Raw genomic sequence first — 16,755 nt, 5'->3', positions numbered from 1 at the left:
TAGCAGTCGAGATGACAGGCATCTTACACGCATGGCTGTAACGGATCGTGCAGCCACGACTCGATCCCTGAATCAACAGATGGGGACGTTTGCAAGACAACAACCACCTGCACGAACAGTTCGACGACGTTTGCAGCAGCATGGACTATCAGCTCGGAGACCATGGCTGCGGTGACCCTTGACGCTGCATCACAGACGGGAGCGCCTGCGATGGTGCACTCAACGACGAACCTGGTTGCACGAATGGAAAACGTCATTTTTTCGGATGAATCCAGGTTCTGTTTACAGCATCATGATCATCGCATCCGTGTGAACGCATATTGGAAGCGTGTATTCGTCATAGCCATACTGGCGCATCACCCGGCGTGATGGTGCGGGGTGCCATTGGTTACACGTCTCGGTTACTTCTTGTTCGCACTGACGGCACTTCGAACAGTGGACGTTACATTTCAGATGTGGTACGACCCGTGGCTCTACCCTTCATTCGATCCCTGGGAAACCCTACATTTCAGCAGGATAATGCACGACCGCATGTTGTATGTCCTGTACAAGCCGTTCTGGATACAGAAAATGTTCGACTGCTGCCCTGGCCAGCACGTTGTCCAGATCTCTCACCAACTGAAAACGCCTGGTCAATGGTGGCCGAGCAACTGGCTCGTCACAATACGCTAGTCACTACTCTTGATGAACTGTGGTATCGTGTTGAAGCTGTATGGGCAGCTGTACCTGCACACGCCGTGCAGGTGCAGGTATGGCCCTGTTAAGTAAACGAAGACTAGAAATTCAAAAGGGGCTAAGCACCAGTTTAGTGAAAAACGAGATTTTGCTGTCGATAGGAGGTAGGTGTCAAGCCCATTATCTTACGAGAGCTGCTCTGTCCGTACGTACTCCCGTTATCTTTCTATAGCCTCTCGTAGATGGCGTTCAATCCATGAGGAATGTCGATATGCGCTGTGTCCACGTTCTACCACCAGCCCTCTGCTGTTCATCAGTCGACATTTGTTAATGAAGATGGCTGCGGTTACCCTGCGTTGTGAGTCTGAATACTGTGATGGTCCAAAAGCAGTGAGGAGACAGTGTGAAAGTGTAAGTAAGAGAGTGGTGGATGAGGAAAGCAGACTGTCTGGTTCATCATAGAAGACAGGAAAAGAAAAAGGAAAACCTCCCAAACAACAGCCAAGCACACAGGTATGGGGTCAGTACATTAAACCTTAATGCTTCACTATAAGAGTATCTACGTGAGACTCTTATGACTGAAAACAAGTAACAGTATTGTAATACTATAATGTGTCACAATATTTGGTTTCAGGTTACCTGCAAATGTATTGTGGTCAATCCTTTTCGGAGGACATAACAAGATCTTGTTTACTACGTTCTACCGGCAAAATAAGCTGGCACAACGTACGTTCTTAATGAGGTTCATCGACGTTGTCCAGTACAGCGCCGGCGAAATGGAAAATGCGCAGATTCCACGGAAAGTAGCCGCCAGTGTACATTTTCGTAGTTCCTGCTTGTGAGCGTGTACATAAACAGGAATGTAAGAAGACCTTTCTCGATGATTTCGGTATTTCAAAGAAAAAAATAGAGATCACAGCACAGAAGAAAAAGACCGGCGATAATGTTTTCAAAGACAAAAGAGGTAGAGCATTTAATAGAAAATTCACAAATGGAAATGAGTGTTTGGCGTCATTGGCCGGGAGGCCCCTTACGGGGCAGGTCCGGCCGCCTTGGTGCAGGTCTTATTGCATTCGACTCCACGTTGGGCGACGTGCGCGCCGGATGGGGATGAAATGATGATGAAAACAACACAACACCCAGTCCCTGAGCGAAAAAAACTCCGACCCAGCCAGGAACCGAACCCAGGCCCGTAAGACGGAAATCCATCACGCTGCCGCCTTTTTTTTAAAGATTTTTGTAATGCCCCGACCGGGACTCGAACCCAGGATCTCTTGCTTACATGGCAGACGCTCTATCCATCTTTTTTTTCTTTTGCGTTAGCGCTTTTTTTACGCATTAGCGCTCTTTTTTTTTTACAGGAATCAACAGCAGTGGAAGGCGTTGTTATTTATTTATTTACATGTGTTTTTGTATTATTCACTAATATCGTGAAATTATATGAACACATCGGCGAAAGAGAAAGAAATGTAAATTCTGGTTAAAGAAAAAGAAAGGAAAAGGGAAAAGCAAAAATAAATAAAATCCGCGCAATCTGCGGCGCGCCCTCCCATACGCGGAGGTCAGAAGTAGAATAGATCGTACGCGATTGAAACTCAGACATCGCCGGGGGAGGAGGAGCCAGGCACCCCCAACTCAGTGTAGGTCTAACAAAGATCGCTCGAAGATAGTTAGCAAATAATGTTCGGTAACGAGGCGTGTTTTCGAAAGCTGCATGGGCTGTTCGTAAATAGGTCCAGAAGTCGAGGCGGGATTCAGGTCCCTCATGAAAGAGATAAGCGACCGCCCACCCTTTGACCTACGTAATAGCATGACATTTGGCGGCGGGAAAATGTCGGTCCTCTGGGTATCAGGTCGTATTAACGACTCAGCTATCGGGTCGGACTTTCACAGATGAAGATCGGCAGATTGGGCAGCTCTCGGGCCCACGTTCACATGTCACTATAGCAGAGCCCGCCCAACGAAGAACTACTTAAGCTCCGATCTCAGTATTAACTTATAAATTTTACAGGAAAGTTCTCCCTGTAGATGTTTCGCACGTATCTTTCAGAAAGCCACTGTCAGATACAAGCAGAAAATGTGACTGATTAGTTCTAGAATGTAAGACAAACCACCAAATTGCTGTCAAAGTTAAGAAAGAACTCGAATTGCACCATCACAAAGCCGAAAGGGCCGCATCACACTTAAGAAATGATGCACTTGATGCAACGTTACCAAACAGTAATACTTGCACGCTTGCACGCTACACATAGATCTCCAACAGGTTATGTTCGTACCTTTCCTTAAGCAGCAACTCTCATGTTACAATTTCGGTGTACATATGCACGACACTGATGATGCAACAATGGGTATGTGGAATGAGACGGAAGGTGGTAGGGGAGCCAATGAAATCGCATCCTGTTTATTTACATTTCTGAATAAAGTAGCTAGTATCACAATGAAGAAAAAACAGTGTGTATGGAGTGACAACTGCTGCGGACAAAATAAACACGAAATCCTTCTATTCATGTTCAAGTTTCTAGCGTGTTGTGATATGTTTGAATATGCTGACCATAAATATCTCATATCTGGATACAGCTATCTGGAATTTGATCGAGATTTTGCAACCACTGAAAAGAGAAAGAAGACAGTGAAATATTTCGTTGCGAGTGAGTTCACCACCTCGTCCATAGAAATTCAAAGTTCTGAAATACATGACTCGCTCTGTCTTGACTTCTACACAGCAGCAGAAAACTAGATCACCACCAACAATTCTTGACATCAATTGTGTGGTGTCACCGCCAGACACCACACTTGCTAGGTGGTAGTCTTTAAATCGGCCGCGGTCCTTTAGTATACGTCGGACCCGCGTGTCGCCACTATCAGTGATTGCAGACGGGGAGCCGTCACACGGCAGGTCTAGTCTAGAGAGACTCCCTAGCATCCGCCCCAGTTGTACAGCCGACTTTGCTAGCGATGGTTCACTGTCTACATACGCTCTCATTTGCAGAGACGACAGTTTAGCATAGCCTTCAGCTACGTCATTTGCTACGACCTACTAAGGCGCCATATTTAGATACTATCTTCAAAAATGTCTTCTGAACAGATAATATTGTGAATCATGTACCGTCAAGAGCGACTTCAACATTAATGGATTAAAGTTAAGTATCAAAATAATTACGTCCACTTTCTGAATTCTCATTCCTTCTCATGTTCCAGACCTCATGTTAGTATAGTTCTTCCCTCTTCACGCCAGCCTGCGTGAGCTAAAACGCGTGCATTTCGACCTCCTCTCGTAACATGATGTTGGCTCTTCTGCCAACACAACAAATTGCAACGTGGATTCAATTATCTGCCCCTAGAGAGATCAAAAAACGAAGAACCTTTAGCGAGCAGGAAGAGCGGACAACATTCAGTGTCCTGAAGAAAGGCAAATCAGTCTCTGATTTCCAAAGTATGGAACTACAGCAAGTTGACAACCGCCAGTGCTTATCGCCAGAGAAGAAGAAGGGCCTGTTAAGTGTGATACCATATTTACCAGTAGAACACAAGAAGTTTTATCAGGACATTTGTGGTTAAATGCGTGTAAAATGTATAAGATGGTGTTTGATACTCTTATTCCGCCTCATCTGGCTAATGTAATCATTGAAGAAACAGCACATAAACAATAGACTTAGTCCTTTTCTAAATTGTCATTTTCTTTGTGATGCTATAAGAAAAATAGTTGTTCTCTGAGTTACTTACCAGATTACAGCTTCCTATAGTGTATTATTTGTATCAAGTTATTTTGGTCCTTAGCCCCTTTTGAATTTCTAGTCTTCATTGACTATGTCTTCCTACATGTTTATTGAAACACTGCAGGGGCAGACAGTTCTTCTGTAGTGTAGCGTAAGGATTCACAGCGGTCCCTGCTTGATTATTGGTCTGTTAAAACAGATGCGTAAGCAGGAAAATGATTGACCACATTGCACTACTACACGGATTGGCTCAAGACGATGCAAGAACCGAAGTCAGCTGGAGCTAAGCTTACTCGCACCATGACGTATCGAGAAGGAGAAGGAGGTGGCGGGGTTAGAGATGCTAAAACTGGCTGAAAAGAAATAAAACAAGAAAGAAAGACGATTTAAGAGGTAATTGGGAGAAGTTCTTAAGTTCTGCCTATAAGCAGAATCATACAATTAGGAATTTTTTGCTACAAGGAGCATTTTTCGACAACATGGCACATTTAAGACATACACACATTTAAAAAAATTCCGAGAGTTCCGGAATCTGTACAGAAAATTGCAATACAGATCAACATAAACATAAATTCCGCCCTTTTTATTGTTCATGAAAACCACACATTGCATGTTGTACCACCGTACAGCAAGACCTTCAGAGGCGGTGGTCCAGATTGCTGTACACACCGCTACCTCTAATACACAGTAGCACGTCCTCTTGCATTGATGCATGCCTGTATTCGCCGTGGCATACTATCCACAAGTTCACCAAGGCACTGTTGGTCCAGATTGTCCCGTTCCTCAACGGCGATTCGGCCGAAGTGGCCATGCAGTTCTAGGCGCTGCAGTCTGGAACCGCGAGACCACTGCGGTCGCAGGTTCGAATCCTGCCTCGGGCATGGATGTGTGTGATGTCCTTAGGTTAGTTAGGTTTAACTAGTTCTAAGTTCTAGGGGACTGATGACCTCAGAAGTTGAGTCCCATAGTACTCAGAGCCATTTGAACAAACCTCAGAGTGGTTGGTGGATCACGTCATCCATAAACAGCCCGTTTCAATCTATCCCAGGCGTGCTCGATAGGGTTCATGTCTGGAGAACATGCTGACCAATCTATCCGAGCGATTTCGTTATCCTGAAGGACGTCATTTACAAGATGTACACGATGGGTGTGCAAATTGTCGTCCATAAAGACGAATGCCTCGCCAATATGCTGCCGATAAGGTTGCACTATCGGTCGGAGGATGGCATTCACGTATCGTACAGCCGTTACGGCACCTTCCATGACCACCAGCGGTGTACGTCAGCCCCACACAATGCCACCGCAAAACACCAGGGAACCTCCACCTTGCTGCACTCGCTGCACAGAGTGCCTAAGGCGTTCAGCCTGGCCGGGTTCCCTCCAAACACGTCTCCGACGATTGTCTGGTTGAAAGCATATACGACACGCATCGGTGAAGAGAACGTGATGCCAGTCCATTCGGCATGTTGTTGGGCCCATCTGCATCGCGCTGCATGGTGTCGTGGTTGCAAAGATGGACCTCGCCATGGACGGCGGGAGTGAAGTTGCGCATCATACAGCCTATTGCGCACAGTTTGAGTCGTAGCACGACATCCTGCGGCTGCACTAAAAGCGTTATTCAACATGGTGGCGTTGCTGTCAGGGTTCCTCCGAGCCATAATCCGCAGATAGCGGTCATTCACTGCAGGCACTGCAGGCATGTCATCGACAGTACCTGTCTCTCTGTATCTCCTCCATGCCCGATCAACATTGCTTTGGTTCACTCCGAGACGCCTGGACACTTCCCTCGTTCAGAGCCCTTCCTGGCACAAAGTAACAATGCGGACCCGATCGCACCGCGGTATTGACCGTCTAGGCATGGTCGAACCGCAGAGAACACGAGCCGTGTACCTCCTTCCTGGTGGAATGACTGGAACTGATCGGTTGTCGGACGCCCTCCGTCTAATAGGCGGTGCTCATGCATGGTTGTTTACATCTTTGGGCAGGCTTAGTGACATCTCTGAACAATCAAAGGAACTGTGTCTGTGATACAGTATCCACAGTCAACGCTCAGGAGTTCTGGGAACCGTAGTGATGCAAAACTTTTTTTGATGTGTGTACTTTACATTCTTCCTTAAGTTTTATGAAACTTATTTACAAAATTGTAAGATTTGTTAGATCTGCATAGAAAGAATTACTGAAACGTGTTTTACAGAAATGAGGGTGGGCGTTGAAATAGGAGGCGCAGCTTCGGCAATCCTGCCAGAGGCACATGATCACCTCAGTAGGGGTCTGACATGCAGCTTCTGTGAATGGCAGAGACGTAACTACTCCACATTACTTTCCACACAGTCTGTGTACCACACCTACAACACTTATGTACTAGCAAAGCACGAACTGAAACAGTTATAGTTGTTTCTTCTGGTATAGCTATAACGGTTCCGCACATGGCAACTCGGATGTAGAGAGCACAGTACCTTGGAGTAGCGGAACTTGAGGAACCTCGTGTACTGGTAGTCTCCACCCCCAGCTGAGTCGTAGTACTCGAAGGCGGTGTAGTAGACGTCTGAGGCGTTGTACTGTCCGTAGGCGATTCGGCGGCCGTCCGGGGACCACACCAGCATGTTTGCCCTGCCCACCGTGTTTGAGGCAGACTGCGACACTAGAACACGATTCTGACATCAGACAAAAGTGTTGCCAGGAAATGAAAATCATCTAGCAAATGTGAGGTGCACCGTATTGTGGTAATGAAAACAGAAGTGTCACACTACAGCTGTACACAATCATCATCTCAGTGTAACCCCAGCCGAAACAGTAGAAGTAAAATATTTTCCTATTTTTTCTTCAACTCGATATTGTACCCTTACCGCCAAAATCACCCTTAGATGGCTAAACACTGTTGAAAGGCGAGTTAGGTACCTTCAAAAGGGCGTCTGCTATTTTTCTTTTTTTGTGGCCTCCCCTTGGCGTTCTTTTCCAAAATGCTTTCGTGCAATACATCTGTCGAAAAGTTTTTAGGTCTAAATAAATATCCAACAAAATAACCAAAACATTTCGTTTTTCTTTTCTGGTTAGTTGCTATGAGGTTTCTTTGCTCACTGATCCCTTTCAGGACATCTTCATCGGCTTTTCTTTCTGTTCAAAAGGTTCTCACTACTCGTACCCAAAGATACATTTCCATAGCTTCTAAGCGTTTTCTAATCATTTTCAGCAATGTCGAGTTTTCACTCCAGATGAACGACTTGATAATATTTTTTCTTAATTTTTTCTTTTCTATATTAAACGACTTGTTCTCCAACAGCTATGTTCATATGCTGAAAGCACGTTTTCTTATTGAAATTATTTTTGTCATTCCCTGGCTGGATCTTTTATTTTCCTTAATTAAGGTACTAAAATAATCTAATTTGACAGATTTTCTTGTTGTATTTCTTTCAATGTTGATGTCATGTTTCGTCCTCAGTTTTTATTTGCCTACTATCACAATTTTTGTTTTGTTTCTGTTAATTATAAATTCAAGCTCTTTCATAACTATTACAAATTTAGAATATACTTTTATTCTGCATATATTAACGCACTACTATTCTCAAATGCTGTGCATTGAATAGGAATTCCACACACTACAACTCTAGGTGTTTTTTCTCTTAATATGTTCATAGTTTTTTTTTTTTTTTTTAATGAAAAGGTTATATGGTGACAACGACCATCTTTGTCTGATACCTTTTCTAATTTTAGCTTTCAGTTGCTTTCAGTTAATATCTACCTTCAGAAACAGGTTTTCGTGTGTTGTTTAACATAATTCTTCTGTCTTTCCAGTCTAAGCGTGCATCTTCAGTGTTATGAAGATTTTTGAATGTTATTTCTAAAGCAATAGATGCTATTTGAATATCCCTATTCAATTCTGATATTCTTACTAGCAAGCTCTGCAGTCCTATTACGGCTCCTCGTGTCTCTGTTTTTGGTGTAACACCCAAACGAGTCTTTTCAAGTTCTAATTCTATTTTGCATTGTATCTTACTCCTTATAATGGATGAGGGTATTTTTGCTGCTTGTGAAATAGAGTTTACTGTTTTGCTACTGGAGCAGTACGTTGTATCCCCATTTTTACGAAAGTGATTTTCTTAACTTGACCACTCGGATAGTCGAGGGCATTGGCAGGCCGCTACAGGGATTCGGGGAGTTGCGCTGATCCTGGATCGAATCCACCGGGCAGATTAGCTCTTAACCACATTCATGGACTAATTTATTGCCCCATCGGTCACTATTCTCTTTACAGTTCCGTTCCTATTACAACGTTATCACACCACTTCTGTGTAATCTTTTTACCGGTTATTCTTCCGTACTATGTTCTAAATGTCAAAAACAAGTGTGCAAAAGTATTCGTTTGACGAAAAGATAAGTACTGACTGTAATGAACGAAAATAAGTGCTTAATTGATTCGAACATGTACCTAGTCATTTTTTGTATTAAAGGCATTGTTTATTTCTTTCTTGTACTTTACTTAATTAATCGTTATTTGATCTCAAAATATGTTTCTGAACATTTTTGAAGTAGATTTTCTTTGGTTTTTAAGTTGATTACAATTACAGGCCGGCATAGATTTTCATTGCCAAATGGTTCAAACGGCTCTAAGCACTATGGGACTTAACATCTGAGGTCCTCAGTCCCCTAGAATTACTCAAACCTAACCAGCCTAAGGAGATCACACACATCCATGGCCGAGTGTAATGTCTCTTGCAGCGGTCTCTTCGCGATATTTTCAGAAGTTTTATAAATTATATAACTCAGTACATATCTCGAAATATCTCTTCTTATCTTACCGATTCCTAAACTTAAATATACGATGATTAAGAATGCAAAGTAGTTTCAAGCCCTATTATTCCTTGGAGCGTCCATTTACTCCATGGAATGTTTTCTCTTATGAATAGAATGAAGGAGTGCTTGCCGATTAGCCGTGAAAGAACGAAGATGTATATGTATGTATTGTTGAGCTAGTCGCCATCTTGATGCGATTCTGTATGAGAAGGAATTTAATACATGAACTAAACTAAAGTAAGTGTGTTCGCGTATTATTTAACTCATTATTATTGACAGTGTCTGCTTACTACGCTTTGTTGCACGGGATCAGTGGGGAACGTCTGATTTACACTGGATGAACCTGCCGTTTTGTATGCTCAAGATATCCAGTTTATTACTTCCAATAAATAGGCTAACACGGTCTTACCAGCAGATCTCCGGTCTTCCCCATGTGATCACCGAAAGTTAATAGTTATTACACATGGTTTTAGGAATCGACTGATAATTTTCGTCGCACCGAGACTTCGAAATTGCTTCACTGCCTTATGGAATTTAAGTGAAGCACAATTTAATCAGAATAGAACAGTATTGAACTGTGTGAATGTCAAAAGCCTGCTTTGTGAATGAAAATTCCCTTAATATACGCATGCTTTTTACTATCCTGAGCAGTGAAGCTAAATCACGCCGGTGTGAGAGAGGTTTTTAAATTTTACATCCCACAAAAACATTAAATTTAGCTGCACTGTGACAGGACACATTTTTGAGCATTACTTAAACATTGTGTGAATTTTATGTTGCATGTGCACGAGAGAAAAGAAGACGAGGCCTCACAATTTCGCCACAATCTACGAGAACGTCGTTCGGGCCAGACAATATACAATTAAATTTTTGTAGATAGAAATTTGGAATAACTATTTAAATGTCTAAAGGTGGACTTTGAATATTTTTAAATCAGATTGATTGGGTGACTGTTAGGTTGAACTTTAGATAGGAAGTGTTTATTATAAGGGCGTATTATGCAAAGTTTAGGTCAGTGACATTATTAACTCAGATGCGAGTGACTTTATATATTTATTGTTCTGTGTATTAATGGTTCTTACTAGGGCGGCTTATAAAATGGCAATGCAAGAGCAGAGCGAACCACAACAGCCCTCAGCTGTTTCTAAGGTTAGTGAAACATTAGACGCTAGCTTAACTAAAGTAGTGCCTAGCGGCAACATAAATCAGGCCCCACAACAAAGCGTAAGTGTTTCGATGTCATCTGAGCAGGACGAAATAAATCCATTGACTGTAATCATGCAGCACTTAACACTGTTAGCCAAAAATGTAACAGACTTAACTAAAGCGCAAATAGAGACTAAAAGGGAAATGAATGAACAATTAGCAGCCAATCAAGTGAAAGTGGAACAATTAGCAGCCAATCAAGTGAAAGCCCAGGAACAATTACTAGGTATTCAAACAAAGTTGAATGAGCAATTAGTAGCTAATCAAGCGGAATTAAATAATAAATTAGTAGAGAGTTTTCAGAAACCTGATGATAAATTAAATAAAACTGCGGAAGAATTGAAAATTCAGAATGAAAAGACAGAATTAAAATTAGCTGCTCAAATGTAATGAAAATGCGAGGAAGTTACGCCTAGAGCTAACCGAGTATGTTGCTACTGAGCTTCATACTATTAAAGAACAGGTCGAGTCAATCCCACAGATAGTTCAAGCACAAGAACAGATGCAATGTTCTATGGCGGTAATTCCGGTATTAGTTGAAGTTCAAGATGAATTAAAGCAACACGTAAATGAGATGTCAGCAGATATGCAGCATTTGAGACAATTACAAGACAAGATTCCGAAGGACATCCAAAATTTGGATAAATAACATAAAGGAGAGACAAGACGAGGTTGATCATAAGGTAAACATTCTCGCGGGAAAATTCTCGAAGCTAAGTTAGAAAAGGCAAAGCATTTGTTCAGACAATATTGGATACGGACGGAGCATCCATTGAATCCATGACCAAAAGTTTTGAAGAAAATTTATTTCATAAAGGTTTGCGAGAAGCGAGAGAATAAATAGGCCAAGAATCTAAATAATGGAAAGAAAACATTGAGAGATCTTTAAATACAGGTTTGCGAGAAGCGAGAGAACAAATAGGCGAAGAACTTAAATAATGGAAAGAAAACATTGAGAGATCTTTAAATCTATCTCGAGAAGATTTGCGTTCCACGCAAGGAAATGAACCCATAACGAGATCTTTCAATGAAGCTACATTATTTAACCGATCAAGTACAGAAAGGGACATTAATGCACACTTTTGGTTTTGCAATCAACATCAATCACAACACAGTCAGGGTAGTCATAATGACTGTAATTGTAAAAGCAATACTCAGGAGAAAATGCTGAAATAACGTCAATTCCAGATCTACAACCCAGACGAGAAAAATGTTCATCCCGTAGTGTTTGTAAGACGTTTTAGGGGAGTATTGCCAAAAAATTGGAGTGAGTGGCATAAGGTTAGTTTCGTGACAGGTTCTATTCAGGGGTCAGGAGCTATATGAGCATCTGATATGATATCAACTTGGGACACATATGAAGATTTTGAACGAGCATTTTTATCCAAATACTTGTCCGAAGGAGTACAAGAACGTTTAAGGCAGGAGGTATTATACCCGGAACCTTTTTCCTTTTCACTTGGGTCTTTAAAGAAATTCTTTGACAAATATATAAACAAATCGCGGTACTGGGATAAGCCTATGTCTCTACATGACGTGATTGGCATATTAAAACCTCGACTTCCGACCAGCATCAGAAATAGAATGCTGTATATTAATGAGCATGACCTTGAATCTTTCATGACTACGCTTGAAACTATAGATATGAGCGAGGAAGTTGAACATCGGCCAAGACAACCGGTTATGCAGAGGATAGCGATTGAGGCGCCAAACGCAAACCGGAACGGAAACGGATTTAATAATTATTATACTAGTAACAGTCAGAGATTCAACGGAAATGGAAACTTCAATAACAGTGCTGCGAGGGGCAGGTTCAGAGTCAATCGAACAGGCCGCAGATGCAACCCAATGTTTGGAAATGCAAAAGGTTATCAGAACCAGCAGTTTTCGAACTATAATAATGCGTACAGAAAGTCTGACCCTCGATTTGAAACAAATAACACAACCAGTCATCAACAACAACCAATCATAACATAAGTAGTAAATGATTCAAGAGGAAATAATAATCGACATTTAAACTGAAGAGGGCCGCTTTATGCTCCGTAAAGTCGGCCGGGGAAAACAAAAGGGGCAAACCTGTTTGAAACGAAATTAATTCCGTGGCAATGTTGAGAGATAATGAAGGCGAATTAATGACAAATGAATTGACGAGAGACTTAGAGGCCTGTGTAGTCGAACGTAAAAGGGTTCCTGTGTCTGAGATCATCACAGAAGTGGGTGGAATTTTAACCAATGTTGTATTGGACACAGCTTCATCTACAGACGTAGTATCCGGAACTCTGTTTCGCAGAATTAGTAAAATTAAGAAAACCCCTGTCCCACTAGTACAAAATTGCCGAGTTATAGGTGTAGTGGGAGCAAAATCCCGGAACGTCAAGATACAAACGCTTATAGAGATAAAATTGGGAAATGGAGCTAAACAATGCACATTCCTTGTACTGGAAAAGTTGTTAGTAGAGTGTATTCTTGCCATTGGAACTCTGCAAGCCTGTAATTGCAAGTTGGACTTGGTAGAAGGAAAGGTGCATTTTAAAATCGAAGATCAATTTGTTACACTGATCTTACTGAGAAAGGAGGCAGTGTATGAGCGATATTTCCGTGGTGCTGCTGTGCAGTTGATTTGTGCTGAAAATAATAATATGTACCGACTACCGATCAAGTCAATTCAAGCAGAGGATTTCAGACAAACAGTCGAACAGAAGATTGCTGAGTCAGATTGCCTAACGGATAGTCAGAGGGAACAGTTATTCAATATATTAACCGAATATGAGTCAGTTTTCGATTAAAGGCCCGGGATTATTAGAGGATATGTTTGTACATTACCGATGAAGCCCCATAACACGTTTTGCCGCAAACACTATCCCATTCCCTGGCGATTAAAACAACCACTTCAGGAAGAGATACAAAAAATGTTAAACTGGAATCTTATTGAATCGTCGAACAGCCCATATTGTTCTCCGTTGCTTGTTGTACCAAAGCCAGGAGGAAAGTTCGATTGGTATTAGATGCAAGGGAAATTAACAAAATTATAGTACCTGTGCGCACACATCCGGAGAACATCGATGAGTTAATACAGAAATTTCAAGATGTATCCTATTTAACCAGTATTTATTTGAGAAGTTCGTTCTGGCAAGTCCAGTTAGACAAGAACTCAAGAAAATATACTGCTTTTACATATGGAGGGAGAAGCTATCAGTTCAAGGTCGTTCCGTTTGGTCTCAATATCAGCTCTGCAGTTCTTATTTCTGAGTTGGACTATGCCCTTGGACCAGAACTACATAGTCGAATAACAATTTTTGTGGACGATTTATTAATTGCCTCTAAAACTTGGGAGGAACATGTACAACTTATTATGAGGATTTTTGTTGTGTTCAAACAAACTGGTATAACTGCAAATCTAAAAAAATCCAAATTTTCTCTACAGAGAATTAAATTCTTAGGACATATGATTAATGCAAAAGGAATTCTTCCAACAGAAGCGAAGATTAATGCGATAAAAAGTTTTACAACTCCAAGAAACAGAAGACAACTGAAAGGCTTTATAGCCATAGCTTCATTTTTCCGTCGATTTATTAAAACTCAAGCAATTAACTTTGAAGCACTAAACCGGCTCCTGAAGAAAGATGTACCATGACAATGGTCTAATGATTGTCAAAAGGCTCTTTTGTGAAATTAAGGATCAACTGATAAATGCTCCGTTATTATACCACCCTGATATGAATGTCGGATTCTGTTTAGCCACTGATTCATCAGATGTGGCATTAGGATCTTATTTATTTCAAATTAGGTATATCGATGGTGTAAAAACCTTTTGTCCAATTACATTTGCTAGCAGAGTTTTATCCACCTGTGAAAGAGCATATACCACTACGGAATTGGAAGCTTTAGCAGTTATTTGGTCGTTGAAAAGGTTTAATTATTAATGTATATGGCTCAAATATAACCGTTTATTGTGACCACCAATCACTAGCCTTTTTAGAAACTTGTAAGTTGCTGCATCCTCGCTTGTCAAGGTGGACGCTGGCGCTGCAAGAATATCAGTTTCAAATTATTCATGTAGCCGGAAAAGAAAATATTATAGCTGACGCGTTGTCAAGATCTCCAGAAGGAATAACACCTGAAATGGAAATAACAAGGCAGAATGTCCAGTGCTTCTTCTTCAAGAAAATAATTACAAGTTATATTACATTCATTTATGTAAGACAACGGCTCAGCTTCAGAAGAAGGATCGGCGATGGAATGCTACAATACGACAATTCAATCAACAAAATCCTATGGTCAATTTGGAATACTACAAGCTTGTGAATAATATTTTATTTTTTAAATCTGGGAAGACTGAGAATCCAAAGTGGTGTGTCGGCATACCCGAAGAATATGAGGAACGATTAACTTGGTTTATACATTTGCCCTGGGGTCATGTTGATGTTGTAAAGTGTGCTAATAAGATTAGATATTATTGTTACTTCCCAAATATAAGGCGAAAAGTGCACAAAGTCATACAGAAATGTGTTCTCTGTCAAAAGGCTAAGCCGGCCAACAAGGGAAATAAAATTGCCCTTCACTCAATAATAACCTGAAGCACTAAGATCACTTATATCATGTGATATTTGTGGACAACTTCCTTGAGCCAGAGGTGGTGTTAAGTACATTATTGGATTCTGTGATGTGTTTACAAAATATGTTAAACTATATCCTATAAAATTAGCAACTGCAAGAGGTGTCGCAGTAAAGTTTGTAAATGACTAAATTCCTCATGCGGGGAGTCCAAAATCTATAATCTCTGACAATGCGAAGATATTTACACTAGGAATAAAACAGATATTTACATCTTGCTACCATCCACAAGGGAATTTCATTGAACGTTTTCTGAGAACTAAAAAGATTCATGAGAACGTACTGTCATGATAAACAAACTACCTGGATAAACTATTGGACCGAGTTTGAGCAGATTTATAATAATTTACCACATAGTTCTACAACCTTTACCCCGAATGAACTGATGTTCAGAGATAACGAAAGAAACTTTTGGGTAGATAACTTGCCTAAACTCGAGGACACCAAAATGTCATGGGAAGAAAATATTCGCAATGCTCTCACTAATATTACGGAGAAGCAAGACAGCGAAAAGAAATCCATGATAGAAACATCAAACGGATTCAGACTTTCAATATCGGACAGAAAATTCTTTTGAGAAGACACATCAAGTCATCAAGGTTGGAGAAGACCATCAGAAAATGGAATCTAATTTATACAGGTCCATATATAATAGTTGATATACCAAATCCTGGTGCGTATTTATTAACAAATCCGGATTCTGGAAGAATAAAAGGATTATTTCCCCATGTAGACCTAAAGAGGTACTTTTAAGGAAAATGTTTCAAATTAAATGAAAAGTCTGTATGAAGTATTTGGGTGTTAAAAAAATTTAAAAAAATTTAAGTGCGAAGGACAGCTACTGTGATAGGTTAAGTGACAGCATGCCAAGCATCTGTGATAGTTTAATGAACTGTAAGCGATTGCTTCTGTGATAGTATAGGAATATTTAGAAAAGTAAGTGGAACTGTAGCTATTGCTCTGTGAAGACTTACGGGTTATCTGTCTACGCGATGATCACCAAAGAAGCTTGTGCGTGTGAAAAAATATACATTCAGGGAGTGTTAATCTCCAGTGATAATAAGTTTCCTGAAACTATATGATCGAATATGGCGCTTGCGTGTGAAGTTAGTGTTTGTAAACTGACAGTTCACAGGAAGACAAATGAACCGCGTTAGGAAATTAGAATCGATTGTAACTGTCCACAGATATAAAGACTCGCTGTTTTTTTTGTTTTTTTTTTTTTTGGCGCGAGCTAAATTCTATTCAAGAGAATTTAATTAACTAGCTTATTGTTTGTTTATAAAATTAGAAAGTTCTTCATTGAATTTATAATAATTTGTTATTTTCCAGTTGGATTTGTTTATTGTTATATTGCGTTCATATATGTTCATGAGAAAATGCGGCAATCGGAGTATAAAAGATAAAAATTTGATCGTCAATCACTACTAATTTCAGCTGGAGAGGTCATGCAGCAAGACTTAATTAAACGTTCTCTTTCAGCAAAATTTCATTGTAATCAAGTATGAATAAGACATAATTTTTTTGGAAATTGTCTCAAATAATAAAGCTTTTAATATTCTGACATGCTATCCACATTCGTACTTGAAACAAAATTAGGAAAGATTCAGATCTACTTCCACCTGGAAGAGCCAACGAAACACACACACACAAAAATTAAAACCAGGATTAGAACCTTTCGGCTTACTCAAGAAGGTGGATGAAATTATCCATGCTTTCAAAAATTGTTTTCCGATCTGGAGTCGTGATATTG

At 40.6% G+C, this 16,755-nt stretch overlaps 1 protein-coding gene across 1 annotated transcript in view; it reads right to left on the bottom strand.

Moving 5' to 3' along the window:
• Positions 1-16,755, bottom strand: part of LOC126273001 (venom dipeptidyl peptidase 4-like) — a 238,903-nt gene that overhangs the window by 147,947 nt on the left and 74,201 nt on the right. Inside the window, exon 7 of the mRNA XM_049976363.1 lies at positions 6,848-7,032. Within this exon, the coding sequence (XP_049832320.1) occupies positions 6,848-7,032 (185 nt within the window). The remainder of the gene's footprint in view (positions 1-6,847; positions 7,033-16,755) is intronic.

Source organism: Schistocerca gregaria, chromosome 5, assembly GCF_023897955.1.
Source record: "Schistocerca gregaria isolate iqSchGreg1 chromosome 5, iqSchGreg1.2, whole genome shotgun sequence".
Classification (NCBI taxonomy): Eukaryota; Metazoa; Arthropoda; class Insecta; order Orthoptera; family Acrididae; genus Schistocerca; species Schistocerca gregaria.
Note: the sequence above shows the minus strand (reverse complement) of the source record. Positions and strands in the feature narration are given on the sequence as shown.